Source organism: Monodelphis domestica, chromosome 4, assembly GCF_027887165.1.
Source record: "Monodelphis domestica isolate mMonDom1 chromosome 4, mMonDom1.pri, whole genome shotgun sequence".
NCBI lineage: Eukaryota > Metazoa > Chordata > Mammalia > Didelphimorphia > Didelphidae > Monodelphis > Monodelphis domestica.
The window spans coordinates 222,759,228-222,776,448 of record NC_077230.1 but is presented as its reverse complement, the minus strand read 5'-3'; the positions used below and the strand labels follow the sequence as shown (position 1 = coordinate 222,776,448).

At 34.7% G+C, this 17,221-nt stretch overlaps 1 protein-coding gene and 1 non-coding gene across 4 annotated transcripts in view; both read right to left on the bottom strand.

Moving 5' to 3' along the window:
- AOX1 (aldehyde oxidase 1) overlaps positions 1–17,221 on the bottom strand; it is a 103,477-nt gene that overhangs the window by 60,957 nt on the left and 25,299 nt on the right. For 2 of the 3 annotated variants that reach the window (XM_007494589.3, XM_056825097.1), the window contains exons 7-18: positions 15,600–15,689; positions 13,327–13,407; positions 12,621–12,765; positions 12,330–12,422; positions 11,062–11,213; positions 10,786–10,879; positions 9,788–9,897; positions 6,970–7,154; positions 5,152–5,314; positions 2,107–2,199; positions 1,292–1,461; positions 204–330 (exon numbers count right to left, since the gene is read on the bottom strand). In XM_007494589.3, the coding sequence (XP_007494651.1) occupies positions 204–330; positions 1,292–1,461; positions 2,107–2,199; positions 5,152–5,314; positions 6,970–7,154; positions 9,788–9,897; positions 10,786–10,879; positions 11,062–11,213; positions 12,330–12,422; positions 12,621–12,765; positions 13,327–13,407; positions 15,600–15,689 (1,503 nt within the window). Of the gene's footprint in view, positions 1–203; positions 331–1,291; positions 1,462–2,106; positions 2,200–5,142; positions 5,315–6,969; positions 7,155–9,787; positions 9,898–10,785; positions 10,880–11,061; positions 11,214–12,329; positions 12,423–12,620; positions 12,766–13,326; positions 13,408–15,599; positions 15,690–17,221 lie in introns of all 3 variants that reach the window. The other variant, NM_001291666.1, reaches the window with a different exon arrangement.
- MIR12348 (microRNA mir-12348) lies at positions 15,292–15,349 on the bottom strand. The gene has a single exon (NR_162904.1). It is a non-coding gene; the product is annotated as a microRNA mir-12348 (primary transcript).

Sequence of the window (17,221 nt, the reverse complement as noted above, 5' to 3'; positions counted from 1 at the left end):
TTTATATCACTTAAATAGCTACATGGGAAAACGATTAAATGGATTTTGGCTCATTCAAAATTTGATTACAGAATTCTATAATAAATATGCAAATAATGTTAGACTTGTTTGGTAATTAATAAATTTTTAAAGAGTTATTTTTTAATTTAAGTGATGTTAATTGGGGAAAAGAGATTTAAAAGCAGACAATAAAGGCATTGTACCTCATTAGTCGCCAATATTTCCTCAGTCTCAAGAAAATCCCTGAAGGAGTTTACATCTTGAAGATCTTTACCTGTCAGAACATCAATTACTCCTGGTAATTTAAGAGCCTCTGATGTATCAATAGACCTAAGTTAAAAAATAAATAGCAAGGCTGCCTCAGAGAAACATACATAAAATATGAAAACTACTTATAATATGGTCATTCAAAGGTAAGATACTAAAGGTAAGATGCACCTAACAATTGCTTCAGTCAAATTATTTCCTCATTGCCCTGAATGATCCTCTGGTTAATGATGAGCATGAGCATTTTGGGGAAAATGCCCCTTTCTATCCTTTGTCCAATCAACCTTTTTCCCATCTTGTCGAAGACAGCAAAACAGTGGCAAAGTTGGGTGTGAGTAGAGTATTGAGAGGAAAAACCTTGCTTTTAAGCAAAGATTCAATTTTATCCTTTAAATTTCTACCCCCAAAATATATTTGTATATGTTTATATATGTGTATAGAAGCAATGAACTTTGGGAACTAGTTTATGCTGACTAAAAGTAAGTCAAGAATCATATATTTAGACATGAAAAGAAACTTAGAGGTCTACTAACTAAATGGCAGAACTAGAATCAATTTATGAAAGTTACAGGAAGGCAAATTTCAGCCCAAATAAGGAAGGACTGCCTAATAGAACTATCCCAAAAGTTAGTTAATTTTATTTTCATTGGAATTCTTCAAAAATAACCTTTCAGAGGCACCTATCAACGATGTCAAAGGATCCCTACTCTGTGGAGGAAGAGGGGAAGAGATGAAATAGACAAGACTAGAACCTATGATGCTTCTCCCAACTCTGAGATTCTTTGATTCTATGACTTTAACTCAAGATCTTTCATGAGGAATGATGAAATTATTTGTGACAAATCCTAAAGCCTAGTCCCACCATGACCTTAGTTCACATTGAGAGTCTGAGCAAATAATTTACCCTTTGTCTCTTTTGCCCTTTCTCTTAAAATAGCAGGGCATTTTCAGTGGCAGCATTATTTTGGAGGTTAAATGAAAAAGTAAACTATTATTGCCTTCCTCTAATCACACTGTTACTTACACAATCTTAGCATGAGCCCTTGAACTTGTTACAAAGGCCAAGAAAAGTTCTTGCTCCAGTGCAGGCATGTCATCACAATAAATGGCTTCACCCGTTGCATGTCTAATACCAGAAAGGTGCATGATGGGACGCCCAATTGGATCTTGAGGAAATTGTTTAGTATCTACCTTCTGTTAAGTAAACAAGTATTTATACAATCAATAGAGAAAACAACCATTCTTTTCATTTTGCTCCTCTTTGCAAAATAACAATAAGTAAACTCACACTAATTTCTTCTGGTATTGCCAGGCATCATTTTCATCTACCTTCCCTTTCTGCTAGATACCAGAATCTTAAAATTCAAGATAAAAGTATTATGGGATTAAAATCTTATGGAAGTGATATCTGAGCAGAGATTTCACTACATTTTAGAGATCCAAGGGAAAATATATGTGTTTGTATATCTGTGTTTCATTCCTGTAAATAATACCTTAAGCAATTGGGTTTTCTTTTTTATTTTTAGTAAGAGTTTAAACTAACAAATATTATTCTCCTTCCTTTCACTTAGCTCTTATACTTATTTGATGATGGAAAGTTTTCTCAAGTAAGGAATAGAAATAGAAGTTTGGCAAAACCCAGAAGCCATGCTGGCAGTACATGTAGAGAAACAAACTGCTTTAAGAAACAAGCTGCTTTAAGATAGAATTTTTTTTTATTTTCCTTCAAATCCACCACTCTATTTCCAACACATATTCCCCCTAAAGAACAAAAATGGTCAGGCACGATCCTCACATTCCATGTCCTTTACACTTTGGTATTGGAAAAACGTCACTCACCTGGTACCTTAAAACGGTCTCATAATGTTTAGAATGGAAATCTTCTAAAACACTTCCATACTCAGAGGGTAAATAAGGACCAAGAGCAGGGTTCTGAAAGAAAAGCAGATTATCATTTTTAGGGTGTTGATATAATCTATGAGTAAAGTCTAAAATTACTTAACAGCCAGAAGGTCTATTCCAAACCTAACATTCGATTGATCCTTGTCATCATCACTAGCAAACATTCATTGATATGTCTTCTGTATGTAGGGGAACTGTGGATAAAGAGTCACAAAACACAGGCCTGCCCCTCAAGCAATAGAAAACAATCTAGCTAAGAAGGCTGAAGACAAAATCCCAGAACATTTAGAGCCTGCCTGATTCAATTCTTTCATTTTATACATGAAAAAAATCAATATAGAAAATTAATACAAAAACAATACAGTCTATGCATGTTGTTAAAGAAGCTTCTATCACTAACTCTTAGCATTTCTTTCATTTCTTAAGTGATTACTTCTTTTAAAATAAGAAAGTAAAATTCCAAGACAATACAGGCAATTTTTAAAAGGGAGGGAGCTAACCATTAAAGGAAGATTATTGTATGTTCATAACTGAAAATGTGGTAAAGTATAAAAAGCACTAGATTTAGAAATGAAGGGGATCTGAACTTGAATCTTATCTTTGATACTAGCTGTATGCTGATGGAAAAGTCATTTAATTTCCCTGAACCTCAATTTCCTCATCTGCAAAATTAAGATAATAGCTGCTCAGCAGAGATGTGGTAGAATGAAGCAATCATTGTCAGCCATATCCAATATATTGATTTATTATGCTTTAACTCTGTGCCTTTATAATATTCTCTTATAAGCAAGTTTGATAGTCATTGAGAAGTAGCAAGAATTTATTTTTTAAGAAGATGAATAAAACATTTACTTTTAAAATAAACCTTGGAAAAGAATACCTTACGGGTTGTTATATGAGTCAAATGAAATTATGTATATGAAGGCACTTTGTGACCCTTAAGACATGATATAATTGTCAACTCTTATTGTTTATGTTTTATAGCATGCAACTCTGGGGTTATTAATGCCCCCTCACTTCATGCTGAAGCAAAGCTCTATCTGTCTGTATATCACTTTTTTCAGGTGATACTACATGTCTACAAATCATACAATATTATAGTCTGAAAATTAAAATTGGGGTTAACTAAGAGGCAATAGAAATATCTTGGCAGAAATAACTAGGGTGAAGCATATTACCAAAGGAAAAATGTATACCAAATGAAGCATAAAGGACACTCTTAAAGAATGATTGTTGTCGAAGAAGGGGAGGCACAGCTAGGTGGCTCAGTAGTGTGAGAATCAAGATTAGAGACAAGGGGTCCTGGGTTCAAATCTGGATTCATATATTCTTCCTAGCAATGTGAAACTGGGCAAGTCACTTAACTCCCATTGCCTAGCCCTTACCACTCTTCTGCCTTGGAATCAATATATAGTATTGCTTCTAAAATAGAAGCTACTGGTATTTTTTAAATAAAAATAGAATGACTATGGTCAAATTACTTAAACTCCCTGGGGCTCAGTAGTTTTCTCATCTGCAAAATAAGAGATGGTCTATAGAAGATACATATATCTTCTAGCTCTAAATCAATGAGCATTAGCTATATGACCAGGAAGTAATATACAACACATGGCCAACTTCCTGATACCCAAGTAATGTTGTTGATCCAGAGCATAGTGGCTGCTGCAAAACTCCAGAGCACATGATATGTTTAACAAATTAATAAATATATAATTCATGATAAATAATGTTATTTTGTGGTTTTCTAAATCAATATGCACTGTCAGCATTTTTTGAGTTTTACACAACTGATCTAGAGGATAGTTTCCAGAAGATGGGTGTACCACTGTAGGGGATTTCTGGGAGGATATAGACAAGAGTTGAGGAAGATGATAAATGTATTTTAAAAACATTATTCTGAGGAGGAGACTTGCCTCAATTACCAAAGGGTCCATGAACCAAAAAAGATTAAGGACCTCTAATATAGATGGACCTGCCCAGATCAGTCACCATTGCTGATGATGGGTAACTAGTGTTCTCTTTGTATATTAAGAGTAGGACATCATTGCAAATAAGTCAAATATGTAAATAATAATAGATGACATTTATATTATGAATAGCTTATCATCACATCCAAGCTATATGAATAAATAATTGCAGTTTAGTAGTTTTCAATCATGTCTGACTCTTCATGACCCTGGGATTTTTTTGGCAAATATACTGGAATGGTTTGAAATTTCCTTCTCTAGTTAATTTTACTGATGAAAAATGAGGCAAACAGAATTAAGTGACTTGTCCAAAGTCACATACTAAGTGTCTGAGACCAGATTCAAACTTAATAAGATAAGTCTTCTTGACGTGAGGTCAAGTAAATAGATACCATTTATGTAACATTCTGAGGATTTATAAAACTCATTTTACATTGTACATCATTTCACCTAGTGAGGTTGGCACTACAAGTACTGCCAATCCCATTTTACAGATAAGGAAACTGAGACCAAGAGAGATTAAGTGACTTGGTCATATAGATATCTGAGACAGGATACAAACATATTTTCACTGACTGTCATTCTTTCCATTTTATCATAGTACTACTTGATGGAAGAAAATATATATTCACACTCTTAAAGAACACCACATTCAGGGATAATAAAATTATTGACTTATTTTAAAAAATCTGTTTGCATTACAGAAAGCAATGAGCTTTGATGGATGGCACTTCACAGAGATGTCCACTTGCTGAAGATCAAGCCTTGACCTTGGGAACAGCAGGTTAGTACATAGAGAAAGTACATGATTTTTGCACATGAGTATGATGTGCCTTGTTTTGTACTCAGCATTCTAAAGAATATTGGTTTATGAAATTCTCGCCATATTCATATTTGAAATGAGAAATTTTTCTGTGATAATCTTATTTAGTAAGCCACAGAGTACTTTCTTCACTGGCCCTCAGCAAAGCCCTTCAGAAGAAGGAAAGCAATCTAAACACAATACTAAACTTACCATCATCTTCAAAACCTGCAACACTTCTATGTAGAATTTGAAAAGAAAACTGACAATGAGGGACCTCTTGTATTCCACCTTTCCACCAAGTGCTGAGGCTGGGAGGAAAAGTTCCTCTAGAACCAGTCGACAAGCATCACCCAGCATCTCCTCATTCCAAGCTCTACAAGAAATAGATTTTTAAAAATTAAAAAGTAGAACTCCTTATATATGTCATTGTCCTATAGATTCAGATAGTCTATGGAACAAAGCACGGTTCCTGTCATTAACAACTAGAGGCAGTTGGGATTATGATTACATTATATGATAAATCTATGAGACAACTGTTAATACAATTTCTTTGACCCTTATAAGAGGACCCAAAACAAAAATTAAAATATGCTGAAAAGTAGTTGTCTAGTTCTCTCTCTCTCTTTATCCCCTCTCTTTCTACATACATATTCATATTTTGTGGGCTATATTTAAATTGTATATTTTTAACCTGATATAGTTATTTTCCCAGGGCAAAGAATACAGATTTTATCATTTTACTTACTCCAAACACATTATTGGGAAACAGACTGATAAACCCAGACTTATGGAGCAAGTATTGGGGTTCCAGGCCTGGAGTCCCAAGGATCTGGATTCCAAATCTGGCCTCAGACACTTCCTAGTTGTGTGGCCCTGGGAAGTCATTTAATGCCCGTTGTCTAGCCTTTATTGCTCTTCTGCCTTAAAATTGACATCTATTCTAAGACCGAAGGAAAGGTTTTTGTTTTTTTTTAAATCACATATTGGTAAAAAAGACAAATTCTTTGTCTTCATTTGCAAGACAGACTTAGGGTATGCACATATGCACACACACTCCAGAATGGTGGACCTGGGAAATCACTGGATTTGGAATTGGAGAATCTTGGCTAAAATTTTGCCTCTGCTACTTACTAGCTGTATGAATTTAGGAAAACTGCTTAATCTCACTGAGCTTGATTTTCTTTATCCAGCAAATGAAAGAATTAGCCCAAATGATCTTCAATGTCATTTCCAACTCTAGAGATTATGCTACTATCACTACATGAGGTTGACTTCAGGCTTTATTAAGACAATTTCATCCATATATAACAATGAAACGTTAATTGAATTGTATACATTTTAGTGTAGATTCCACATATATTTTTCCTGGTAATCATAGAGAGAAATTATGGCTTTGATGAAAGGAAAACAAGTTCAAATACTATAGTGACTATATGTCTGTGGACAAGACATTTAACCTCTTAGTGTCCTAGGAAACTACCTCTATTTTACAGCTGAGTTGCAGGTCTACAACATATGCTAGAATGTAAGGAATTGTTTCATTTTGGTCTCTCTTATCTGTAGAACTTAGTACAGAACCAGGCACATGTTGGGATTGAGTGGTGGAAAAATATTGACATCAGAAGCACCATATACTGATGAACTTAAGACTGAACTGAATGAATGAATGAACGAATGAATGAAGTGTTATTATATTCATGTCCTATCTGCTACCATAAGTGATCATGGGTTCTCAACAGCAATACCACTAAAGTGCCAGCTTTGGAGGACCCTACCAAGGTATTCAAGCGTGAGTCCATTGATGAACTATTCCTGTTGTATAAAGTCTAGCTTAGTGTGGCCTAGGTCCTTAGCAGATGCTTGGTCCCAGGAGCTCTTGCAAATTGTCTATTAAGGGCTGATGGGGCTGCGCCTGTATCTATGAGAGAACTACCCACACCAGTAAGACTTTTAAAGCAATAAAGGAGTCTATATTCCAATAAATTGGAAATTTCCCATCATTCTAGGTCTATGGATATCATACTGTACCTTCCTATGAGTTTCTGGCAAGATTTCTTAGCACATACAGTGGTTGAGCTAATGCCACCATAGAAAATACAGATATCCCTAATGATATTTGTATCTTCTTCAAAAAGGACTCTCATTCCAGAATTGACAATTGCCAAGGCATTTTGTTGACGTGGAGCTTGTCGAAAGGCTGAGACAAATTCCCACTAAAAACAAAAATTAAGGAGAAAAAAAGCATAGAAATTGCAGATTACTCAGGATCTAAGAATTTATACATACACATGATCTTGCTGGATGATTAGCCATCAGGCTGGCTGGTAAAGTTTAATTTTAAAAAACCAAGCTTCACCTTCAGAAAATCATGCATGAGTTTTTCTTTAAATCAGAATTGATAATAATAAAAAAGAAAAAAGTAAAAGGTGTTAATTCATTTTGTAAAAAAGATTCTTCACAAAAAGAAAGATCCATCACATATTTTCTTTAGATATCCATCTTCCACAGAGGATACAAAATATAAATGGTACAATGTAAAGTGAACCCAATAGACTTGGATTCTAGGTCTGATTCTGCCAATAATTAGCTGTGTCACTCTGTATTTGTAATGCACCTCATCTTCATTCAACAACATTCCTCATTTCAACATGATTATAAGACTGAATAATTTTATTTCTGAGCAATTTTTCAGAATCATGAATAACAGGATATATCAATATGATGCCTTTCTACCTCTACTTTCTGGCAAGGAATAACTCAATTTCTCTTACCTGTCTCCCTCCACTGATATATTCCAGATTTCCTCATGTCCCAGATGAAGTGGAGAAAGGATAGGAATAGATCTTTATTAAGCACCAATTATATGCCAGGAACTGTACTAACTGCTTTACAAGTTATCTCACTTGAATCTCACAACAACCTGCATGATAGGTATTATTATTATTATTATCTCCTTTTTATTGTTAAAGAAGCTGAGGTAGAGATTAAGTGGCTAGACCAGAGTCTCACAGCCAGCAAATATCTGAGGCTGGATATCCACTCAAATCTTCCTGCCTTTGATTGGACTCTCTATTGCTACACCCACCTTGCTGCCCCAGATGGGTTAATGTGGGCAAATTACACACCATTTTCTATAGGAGGAAGCAGAACCAAGCTGGTCCAGGTTCTTTTCTACAGGGAGAGAAAATATTGGAGCAAACTATATGGAAAAAACAAATCAGGTCAAATCAACAACCATTTATTAAGCACTTACTCAGTGCCAGGCATCAGTACTAAACAAGGTAGATAAAAAGGAAGGCAAAAGAATTGGCTCTGCTCTCAAGGAATGTATTGTCTAATAGGTGGAAAATATTAAAAGAGTCTGCAAATGGGCTATATGCAGGTCAAATTAGACCCAATCCTAGGAGGAAGGCCCTCAGATAAGTGATGACTAGGAAATGCTTTTAACAGGTGAGCCTTTAGCTGAGATTTGGAGGAAACCAAGAGCAGTGATAAGGAGGAAGAGAAATCTAAGCATGGAGAGCAATCAGTAAAAATGCTAATAAGAAAATGGAATTTTCTTATAAATTTTGCATTGTTTTTTAATAGAAATGTTTTCTATGCCTTCTTGTAATCCCTCAAAGAGGAAAAAGTGTATTCTTCAAATCTATTTAAAGGGATTAAAAGCAACATAGGGTAGAAACAAGTATAAAAAAGTCTCAGGTTAAAAAGCCACTATTTATAATAAAAGGAAAGCAGGAAGTTGTGGGAGGAGGAAAAATTTATGGACAGTTTCTCAGATAAGGGTCTCATCTAAAGTATATAGAGAACTTTGTCAAATATATAAGAATATGAGCCATTCTTCAGTTGCTAAATGATCAAAAGATATGAACAGATAATTTAAGAAATCAAAATTATATATAACTATATGAAAAACCATCATTTACTAGAGAAATGCATATCAAAACACCTTCAAAATATTATCTCACAACTATCAGATTAGCTAAAATGATAAAAAAGCAAAATAACAAATGTTGGAGGGGATGTGGAAAAAATGGGAACCCTATTGGTGGAACTGTGAACCATTCCAACCATTTCTGAAGAGTAGTAATCTAGAATTATGCTCAAAGAATTATAAAACTGTATATGCCTTTTGACCCAGAGGTAGCACTACTAAGTTTATTTCCTAAGGAAACTCAGGAAAAAAGAAAGAGATCCTATATGTTCTAAAATATTTATAGCAGCTCTTTTTGTGATGGCAGAGAACTGGAAATGGAAAGGATGCCCTTCAATTGAGGAATGGCTAAACAAGTTGTGGCATATGATTATAATAGAATATTACTGTACTGTATGAAATGATGAACAGGTTAATTTTGGAAAAACATGAAAAGATCTGTATGAAATTATGAAGAATGAAATGAGCAGAACCAAGAGAACATTATATACATTAACAAAAATCTTATTTGAAGAATGACTTATTTATGTCCACCTCCAGGGAAAGAACTGATAAACAGAAATAAGGAAGATATAGTTTTATATATACACATATATTTTGTCAAATGATGCCTTCTCTAAATGAAAGGAAGGAATTAGTGGCATTTTAATAAAACAAACAAATTTAAATTTATAGAGAGAGAAGAAACAGGAAAATGGAAACATAACAAATTGTATATAAAATGATTATAAAGTAACTCTGAAAAGCTTGAATTTTGCAAAAGTTAATTGTTTGGCAACATTTCTTGTAACTAAGACTTCTACTATGAATACAGGAAACTTATATCTTTTTCTTCCAAATTAGGTCTGATAAGAGAACAAGCCATCTATATTAGGCTTGTTAGTAAAACCAAGAAGTTGAAGCATTCATTACCTTTCTAGAATAGGGAATGTTCACTGAGATCAAGATTTCTTCAGGTCTGAGATCTGAACTTCTTACTCTCATAAGAAATTGGTTATTCAAAGGAATTTGTCGCTTTCCATCTGTTGGGGAAAAAATATTAATTTCTACAGATTCTCTTCTGTCTCTCCCCCTTTTTTTCCTGGAACAGACCTCTGATTTTATTTGGGCAAGGATCTTGCAGTAAGGAATTCTCTCTACTAATGAAGATGAATGCTTTCTCTAGAACATATAGAGTAGCCTAGGAGCACTCAGAGGTGAAACAATTTATGCAGAATCACACTACCATTAGCTACCCATGATCCTGTACCCTAATTAGAGATGAGAATGGATAGGGGAAAAAAAAAGAATGGATAGGGATTTGATCAAAGAGTTTGGGTAATTCCTGGATGAGGAAACTCTTTCTACCAGTGTAGGTCAGCACTTTCTCTGTTTAGAGCACAAAGAAATAAAGTGAATTTCCCATTGGTATGTATCAGAATCCCAGCTTGAAGGTTAGTTTCCAGCATCACCCAGTAAGTATGTGTCACAGTCCAACCTTTGAGGCCAGCTCTATCCAGTACACTTTAAAGTAAAGAGAGATTAGACCAATTTAGGGACTGAAATACAGATATATCTATCCAGAGCCTGTAAGATAGTGATTATTTTGGACTTGGCTAAAATTGAAGGTCCTTAGCTTGGGATCCATGAATTTGTTTTCTTAGTTTTTTAATATTTTCATAACTATATTTCAATAGAAATGCTTTTTTCTATAATCCCACATATATTATTATATGCATATAAAAACATTAAAGCCATCAATAGGCCTCAACAGACTGCCAAAAGGGTCCTTGACACAAAAGTCATCTTTCTCCTTGAAATCAGGAGGTGGGTCTTGGCTAGAAAATTACTCAAAGTTCTTTCTTGTCCTATCAGTCTGATTTATCAGAGCACCACTTCTGACACTTTCTATGCCCTTTCTAATAACTTACCTTTCGAAGCCAGATTAAGGGTACAGTTACCCACAGCCAGAAGGGGATTCAGATCTGATGTTGAATGTCTACTGATGACACTGCCCCCTAAAGACTTTGTAAAGACAAAAGTTAGCATTTTTATTCCATTACTAACACATACTTAAAAACAAATACAAAAAGATTTAATCAAAATTTGAGAACCTACACTATCTCTTCCTGATCAAACCAAACCTGTGTCATGTAGTGCTAACAGCAATTCCCACATCATGAAGTTTATCAGGAAAGAACACCTACTGCCACATTCCTGATCTGTGATCCTGCCAGAGTCTTCAGATGCTTTAAGAGAGCTCGGTATGTCTGTGTCTTCTCTCCTGGAAGCTCCAAGATCATATCAGTAAGGACATCTTTCAACTGGGCTAGGCTACAGCCAGCACCTATTGTCAATCCTGAAACCAAGATGTTTAAAATTAATAAGATGAAAGCAATATTAATTACCTAATCTGGCCATGGGACTCTTTCTACAGTTTCAAGCTTAGAATATGAAAAACTAAAAAACCATTATGGTACTTTATGCTATTGATTCTCAATCCTATGCAAGAGATGAGGCATCCCAATGAAAATGGAAAAGAATAAACACTTGGTAGGCTGGCAGATTTATCTGACACTACCTAGTAGGCTGATCAAGTTAGTTGATATTACTTAGCTATTGTAAATATTCCCTTAATAATAAGCTGATTATTCAATAATAGAGAATAGCTTAGTCTTAGGATTTATCAACTTCTAAAGAGAAGAGGGGAGCAAGGATAAAAGTGGCATACCCTTTGACCTAGTCATTCTACTGTTGGGTATGTACTCCAAGGAAAATGGAGTCAGAAGGAATGTTTTGAACAGTTAGCAGCACTTTTTGTGATAGCAAAAGGTGAAAAAAACAAAAAAAGCAAAAACTGAAAAAAATGAGTATCTAGTGATTGGAGTATAGTTGAAGAAATAGTGTTATATGAATTCAAGGAAAATATATGCTTAGAGGAAATGATAAGTATGTAGAATGCAGAGAAACATGAGAAAATTGATATGAACTGATGCAGTGAAATAAGCTCAACCAGGCAAGCTATATGCACAATGATTAAAAAACTATAAAATGAAAACAACACTAAAAGGCAGCCAAACTCAATTAATTATCTGTAATGATCAATCTTGGTTTTAGAAAAGAGCTGGTGAAACAATCTTCCTTCTTTTTGGTAGAGAGGTACGGTCTATTAGTGTAGTAGGTGGTTGTAAATGTTCTCAAAGGTGGTCTTTGTGTCATACTATTTTAACTGCTTTTCTTTGTGACAAAGGTTAGTTTGATGAAATATACTGCCATATTGGGAAATAACATGTAAAAACAAAAAAAAGAATCATTATATTTTTGTTAAAGAAGAGTCAAAATTCAACCACCACTTTCTCTTCATACATAAATAATAGTTAGGAAAAGTCATTACTTTTACTACCCCATTAGGCAGGATAAAATATGTAGTTAATTCATCATATGCCAAAAAAAGCAGAAAAATCTAAGAACTCACCATTGTCTGTATAATTTACAGCATTCAGTTCTGCAATTCTATCAGGAGAAATGATAACAGAATGAAAAATCCCTTTGAACTTCATATTAGGTCCTAAAGGGGTGAAAAAAATAAGAATAAGACTTTAAAGAACCAAGGTGATTGCCTTTTTAATCATGAAATTATGGAAACAATTGTTGGACACCAAAACACCAGGAGTTCCATTGTATCCTTTGAGAACATTCAATACTTGGATTGTTCAAGACTTTTCAATCATTTTCAAATGGAACAAGCTCCCTGGTTTCTACATACCCACAGTGGTGTTTCCCATGACAATTGGTGCATCTGGATACTTGGCTTTCACTTCCAGAAGATCTCTTAGTGTTACAGGAGAAATCCAGGTTATCCGTTCCCCATAGAAAACCCTAGTTATTTTAGGCTGCTTCTCAGCCATCATCTGGTGGGGGAAAAAAAACAACCTCAAGATTATCTTGTGATTTACATTTCTTGCCTCTGTATTTCTGCTCTATTCTTGAACTGTTCACCATCTTTGAAAAAGTAATTAAAGTGAATAGTAATTTAGTAGCTTGGCGATCTCAAGGATATGAAAATAAAATGTTAATAAAAAAGAATGAGGCCAAAAACATAGCAAAATTTTTTTCTGTTTCAAGGTCATTCCCACATAGTGCCTCATAGCAGCACTTTCAATTAGTGTACCTCTTGAAAAAGAAAATTTTTCCTATGTTATGATATAAATAGGTCAATAATTTCTGAGAAATAATCCTATCAGGAGATAAAAATGGGGATAGGAAATATACAGATTTATTGGAATTGTGGTTGCTCTATTAGATGATATGACATTTTCCATAAACAATGATCCATGAATTGTTTAGTCTTTCTTCCCTTTGCATATTATTATTCACCTCCAATAAGGAGCCTAGAAAATTACCCATTGCTTCAACACCATGACACCTCATCATGAATTCCTACAACATGAGTATAACTGTGCTTAACTTACCATTAGTTCAGGGGGAAATATAAATTCCTGAGTAGGATCCAATGGCAGAAACTCTTCTTCTTGAAAGGGTTTTTGACATGTCTTGAAAGAGAAAATCCCAGTGGTTACTTTTAGTATTCTAGTTGGCTATGAGAAAAGGGTTATAAAATAAATCCCAACAGTTCTGCACTGTTGCCAAGACTTTTTCCCCTAATGAGCCACCTCCTTTTCATCTCTAGCTGCATGAGTATAGGGATATCATAAGGACCTACAGGAAGCACCAGTGACAAATAGCACAGACTGACTCATGGGAAATTACTCTGCATTTTATAATCTTTCCTATCTCTCCCCTTTTACTTTCTGTTCCTCTCCCTAATCTCCCTAATTTTGCTTTGCTATGCAGTTATATAGATATTAAATAAGTGTTCACTGGATTGAATTAAATTACTTTTGGTCCTCTCCTCTCTTTTTATCTTACCTTTTCCCTTGCTCTAACTTTCTGTCCACTATCCTCTTATCAATTCTATCCTCTCTGCATGATTAAGAAATGATAACAACCATAAAAAAAAAAGAAAAGCTGAATAAAAAAAGAAAATGCTAGGGGAAAGGATTTTGAGTTACAGAATCTTACAAAAGTTACTTTGCTATATTATCTCCTTTTGAATACAAACTAATGACAAGGATAATGGTTTTGCATGTTGCTGGCTTAATTTCAAAGAATTATAATAAATGCTAATGGAAAGATTTGTCATTTGGTTTTCCAGCTGAGGTTTGTGTCCAAGGTTAGCCAGAGGTCTCAGATTCACTCCTTACATAGTTGAGGAACCTAGAGGAGTAAAAAGGTCTATTTCAATGTCCTTTAAAAAATCATTAGCCTGGCACGTGCTACAAGTAAAATCAAAAGGGTTAAATATTTTCCCTTTTAGTTATAACTGTCATGGAGTACTTGAGAAAAGTGTATAAAGGGAAGAAAGTGATTAGGGTTCTTGAAAGAAAATTAACTAATCTGAGCAAGAAAGAGGTTAGGAAGCAATACAGAAAGGAAAAGTCTCCCATCTTCTTACGCATGAAGCAGTTTGTAGATAATGCCATAAAATGAGCTTGACTACTAACTTAATGCCTTTTGAATTAACAATTAAATACAGCATTGAGTCTGCCCTTTGATCCAGCCATAGCACTGCTGGGTTTGTACCCCAAAGAGATAATAAGGAAAAAAACTTGTACAAGAATATTCATAGCTGCTCTCTTTGTGGTGGCCAAAAATTGGAAAATGAGGGGATGCCCTTCAACTGAGGAATGGCTGAAGAAATTGTGGTATATGTTGGTGATGGAATACTATTGTGCTAAAAGGAATAAGGTGGAGGAATTCCATGGAGTCTGGAACAATCTCCGAAAGTGATGCAGAGCGAAAGGAGCAGAACCAGGAAATCATTATACACAGTGACTGATACATTGTGGTACAATCGAATGTAATGGACTTCTCCATTAGTGTCAAAATGCAATGTCCCTGAACAATCTGCAGGGATCTAAAAAACACTATCCACAAGCAGAGGATAAACTGTGAGAGTAAAAACACCAAAGAAAAGTAACTGCTTGACTACAGGGGTGGAGGGGATATGACTGAGGAGAGACTCTAAATGAACATTCTAAAGCAAATACCAACAACACGGAAATGGGTTTGAGTCAAGAACACATATGATACCCAGTGGAATCATGCGCCAGCTATGGGAGAGGTGGGGGGGAGGGAGGAAAAGAAAATGATTTTTGTTTCCAATGAATAATGTTTGGAAATGACCAAATAAAATAATGTTTAAAAAAATAAATAAATAAACAAATAAATAAATACAGCATTGAAAGGACACTTTTATAGAGACTCGAGTCTACAGAAAATTGGAAGAAACAAAGGTTGTCTTCTGTACTCTATTGCCTCCTATTCCGTGACCTTGCCCCACATAAGGTGCCACCAGCCCAGCACTCTTTCTTCTTCCTTCCTATCAAAACTATCAGATCTCTTCTGAATAAAGACTAATGATTTTGATAGAAAGAAAAGGAAAGAGTATGCTACTTTAACAGTCAACAAAGACATTACATTTCCCCTACCAGGGGAATTTGTATTTCAACAAGAAATAATGCTTTAGCAAAAAGAAATCTTCCTGTAAGAAGGAAAGACAGATATCACTGGGTTAGGGAACATTCCCAAGTTCCTTCAAATAGGCATCTCCTCTGCCTTTTGGTAAGGCAAGACCAGCTATGGTCCTAGAGAGATCTTCAACAAAAGTTTTAACTTAATTCACCCTATTTCCTTGCTCAGAATCTAGCAATTCATTTTCTTCTTGATCCAAGCAGCAGATGCCATTTTCCTTACTCTGGCAGCAATCAGTAGCCTGGGGGAGTAGAATAAAAAACAAGAATAAGTTACAACTGATCACTAGAAACCTTAAAGGAAAAGAATTATGGTAATGATAAATAATTAGAGACTTCTCCATCATATTCATAAAGCATAATGGATAAAAGGGGGAACAGTGTAGTGGATGGTGTGCCTGATTCTGGCACAGATTAGCTTTTTGATGGTGACAAAATCATTTAATTTTTCTGTTCTCCAGATTGACTGGTCAAGATTAAAGCATTAAACTAGTGATAAGATTTCTAGATCACAGATCCATACCATCTTCCCCTACCCCCCAAAAAGTATTGGAATTTCTGATTCTTAGTGAGGAGAGAAATGTATTTTATCTCCTTTGTTTTATTTCTATTTTAATAGGAAAGCCCTTCTCATTAAGTTTCCTGTTTGACATCCAAATGCTAGATTTTTTTAATTACTCAGAACTGAAATGGTCATTTAATATTAGTGGAAAGAGATGTGGTAGATAGAGCAAATATTCTATGAATAGACCTTAATTTCTTAGTGCACTCTCTGTAGTGAAAGGTCCCACCCCCCACCCCAATAAAAGGAACTCTCTACCAATGAAATCCTAGGTCTGGCATGATCCTAGAAAGATAAATATTTACATGTCAACTGTGTACATGGTTTTTCTATTAGAGCCAAAGTATGGCTTAAGATATTTGTTTTTGCTTTTATTTTGCCATTGTATACACAGCTTGGCTCAGAAATGGATGTTACATAAAAATAGCAAAGTCCTTAGTTTTAAAATTGCCTCATAGTTAGACTTTCAGAACCAAGAAAGAGCACAAGAAATGTTATATATTAAATGAAATAATCTGAAATAGGATTAAAGTCCTCAGGTAATCTCTGATTTAGACTTGGAAGAGATTTTTCCTAGCCTTTGCCAAACTCCTACTACAAACCCAGACTTCTGTATACCCTTTCTGACAATGCTATTGAATCTCCCTCCTCTAATGCTTTGCATAGCTATCTCCTTCCTCACCTTCTCTTCTTAGAAACACTAGCTCCTTTCAAGGTTTAGCTCAAACACTACTTCCTTTTAAAATCCTTTCCTAAAGTGAAGAAAGGATGCCAATTGTCACCACTATTATTTAATATTGTACTAGAAATGCTAGCTTTAGCAAATAGAGAGGAAAAATAAATTGAAGGAGTTAAAGTATGAAATGAGGAAAATAAACTATCACTTTTTATGGATGATATGATGGTATACTTAGAGAATCCTAAAGAATCAATTAAAAAGGTAGTTGAAATAATTAATAACTTTAGCAGAGTTGCAGGATACAAAATAAACCCACATAAATCATCAGCATTTCTATATATTTCCATCAATGTCCAGCAGCAAGTGTTAGAGAAATTCCATTTAATATAACTTTGGACAATATGAAATACTTAGGAATCTATTTGCAAGACAAACACAGGCATTATATGAACACAACTACAAAACACTTTAACACAAATAAAATTAGATAAAAATACTTGGAAAAACATTAATTGCTTGTGGGTAGACCAAGC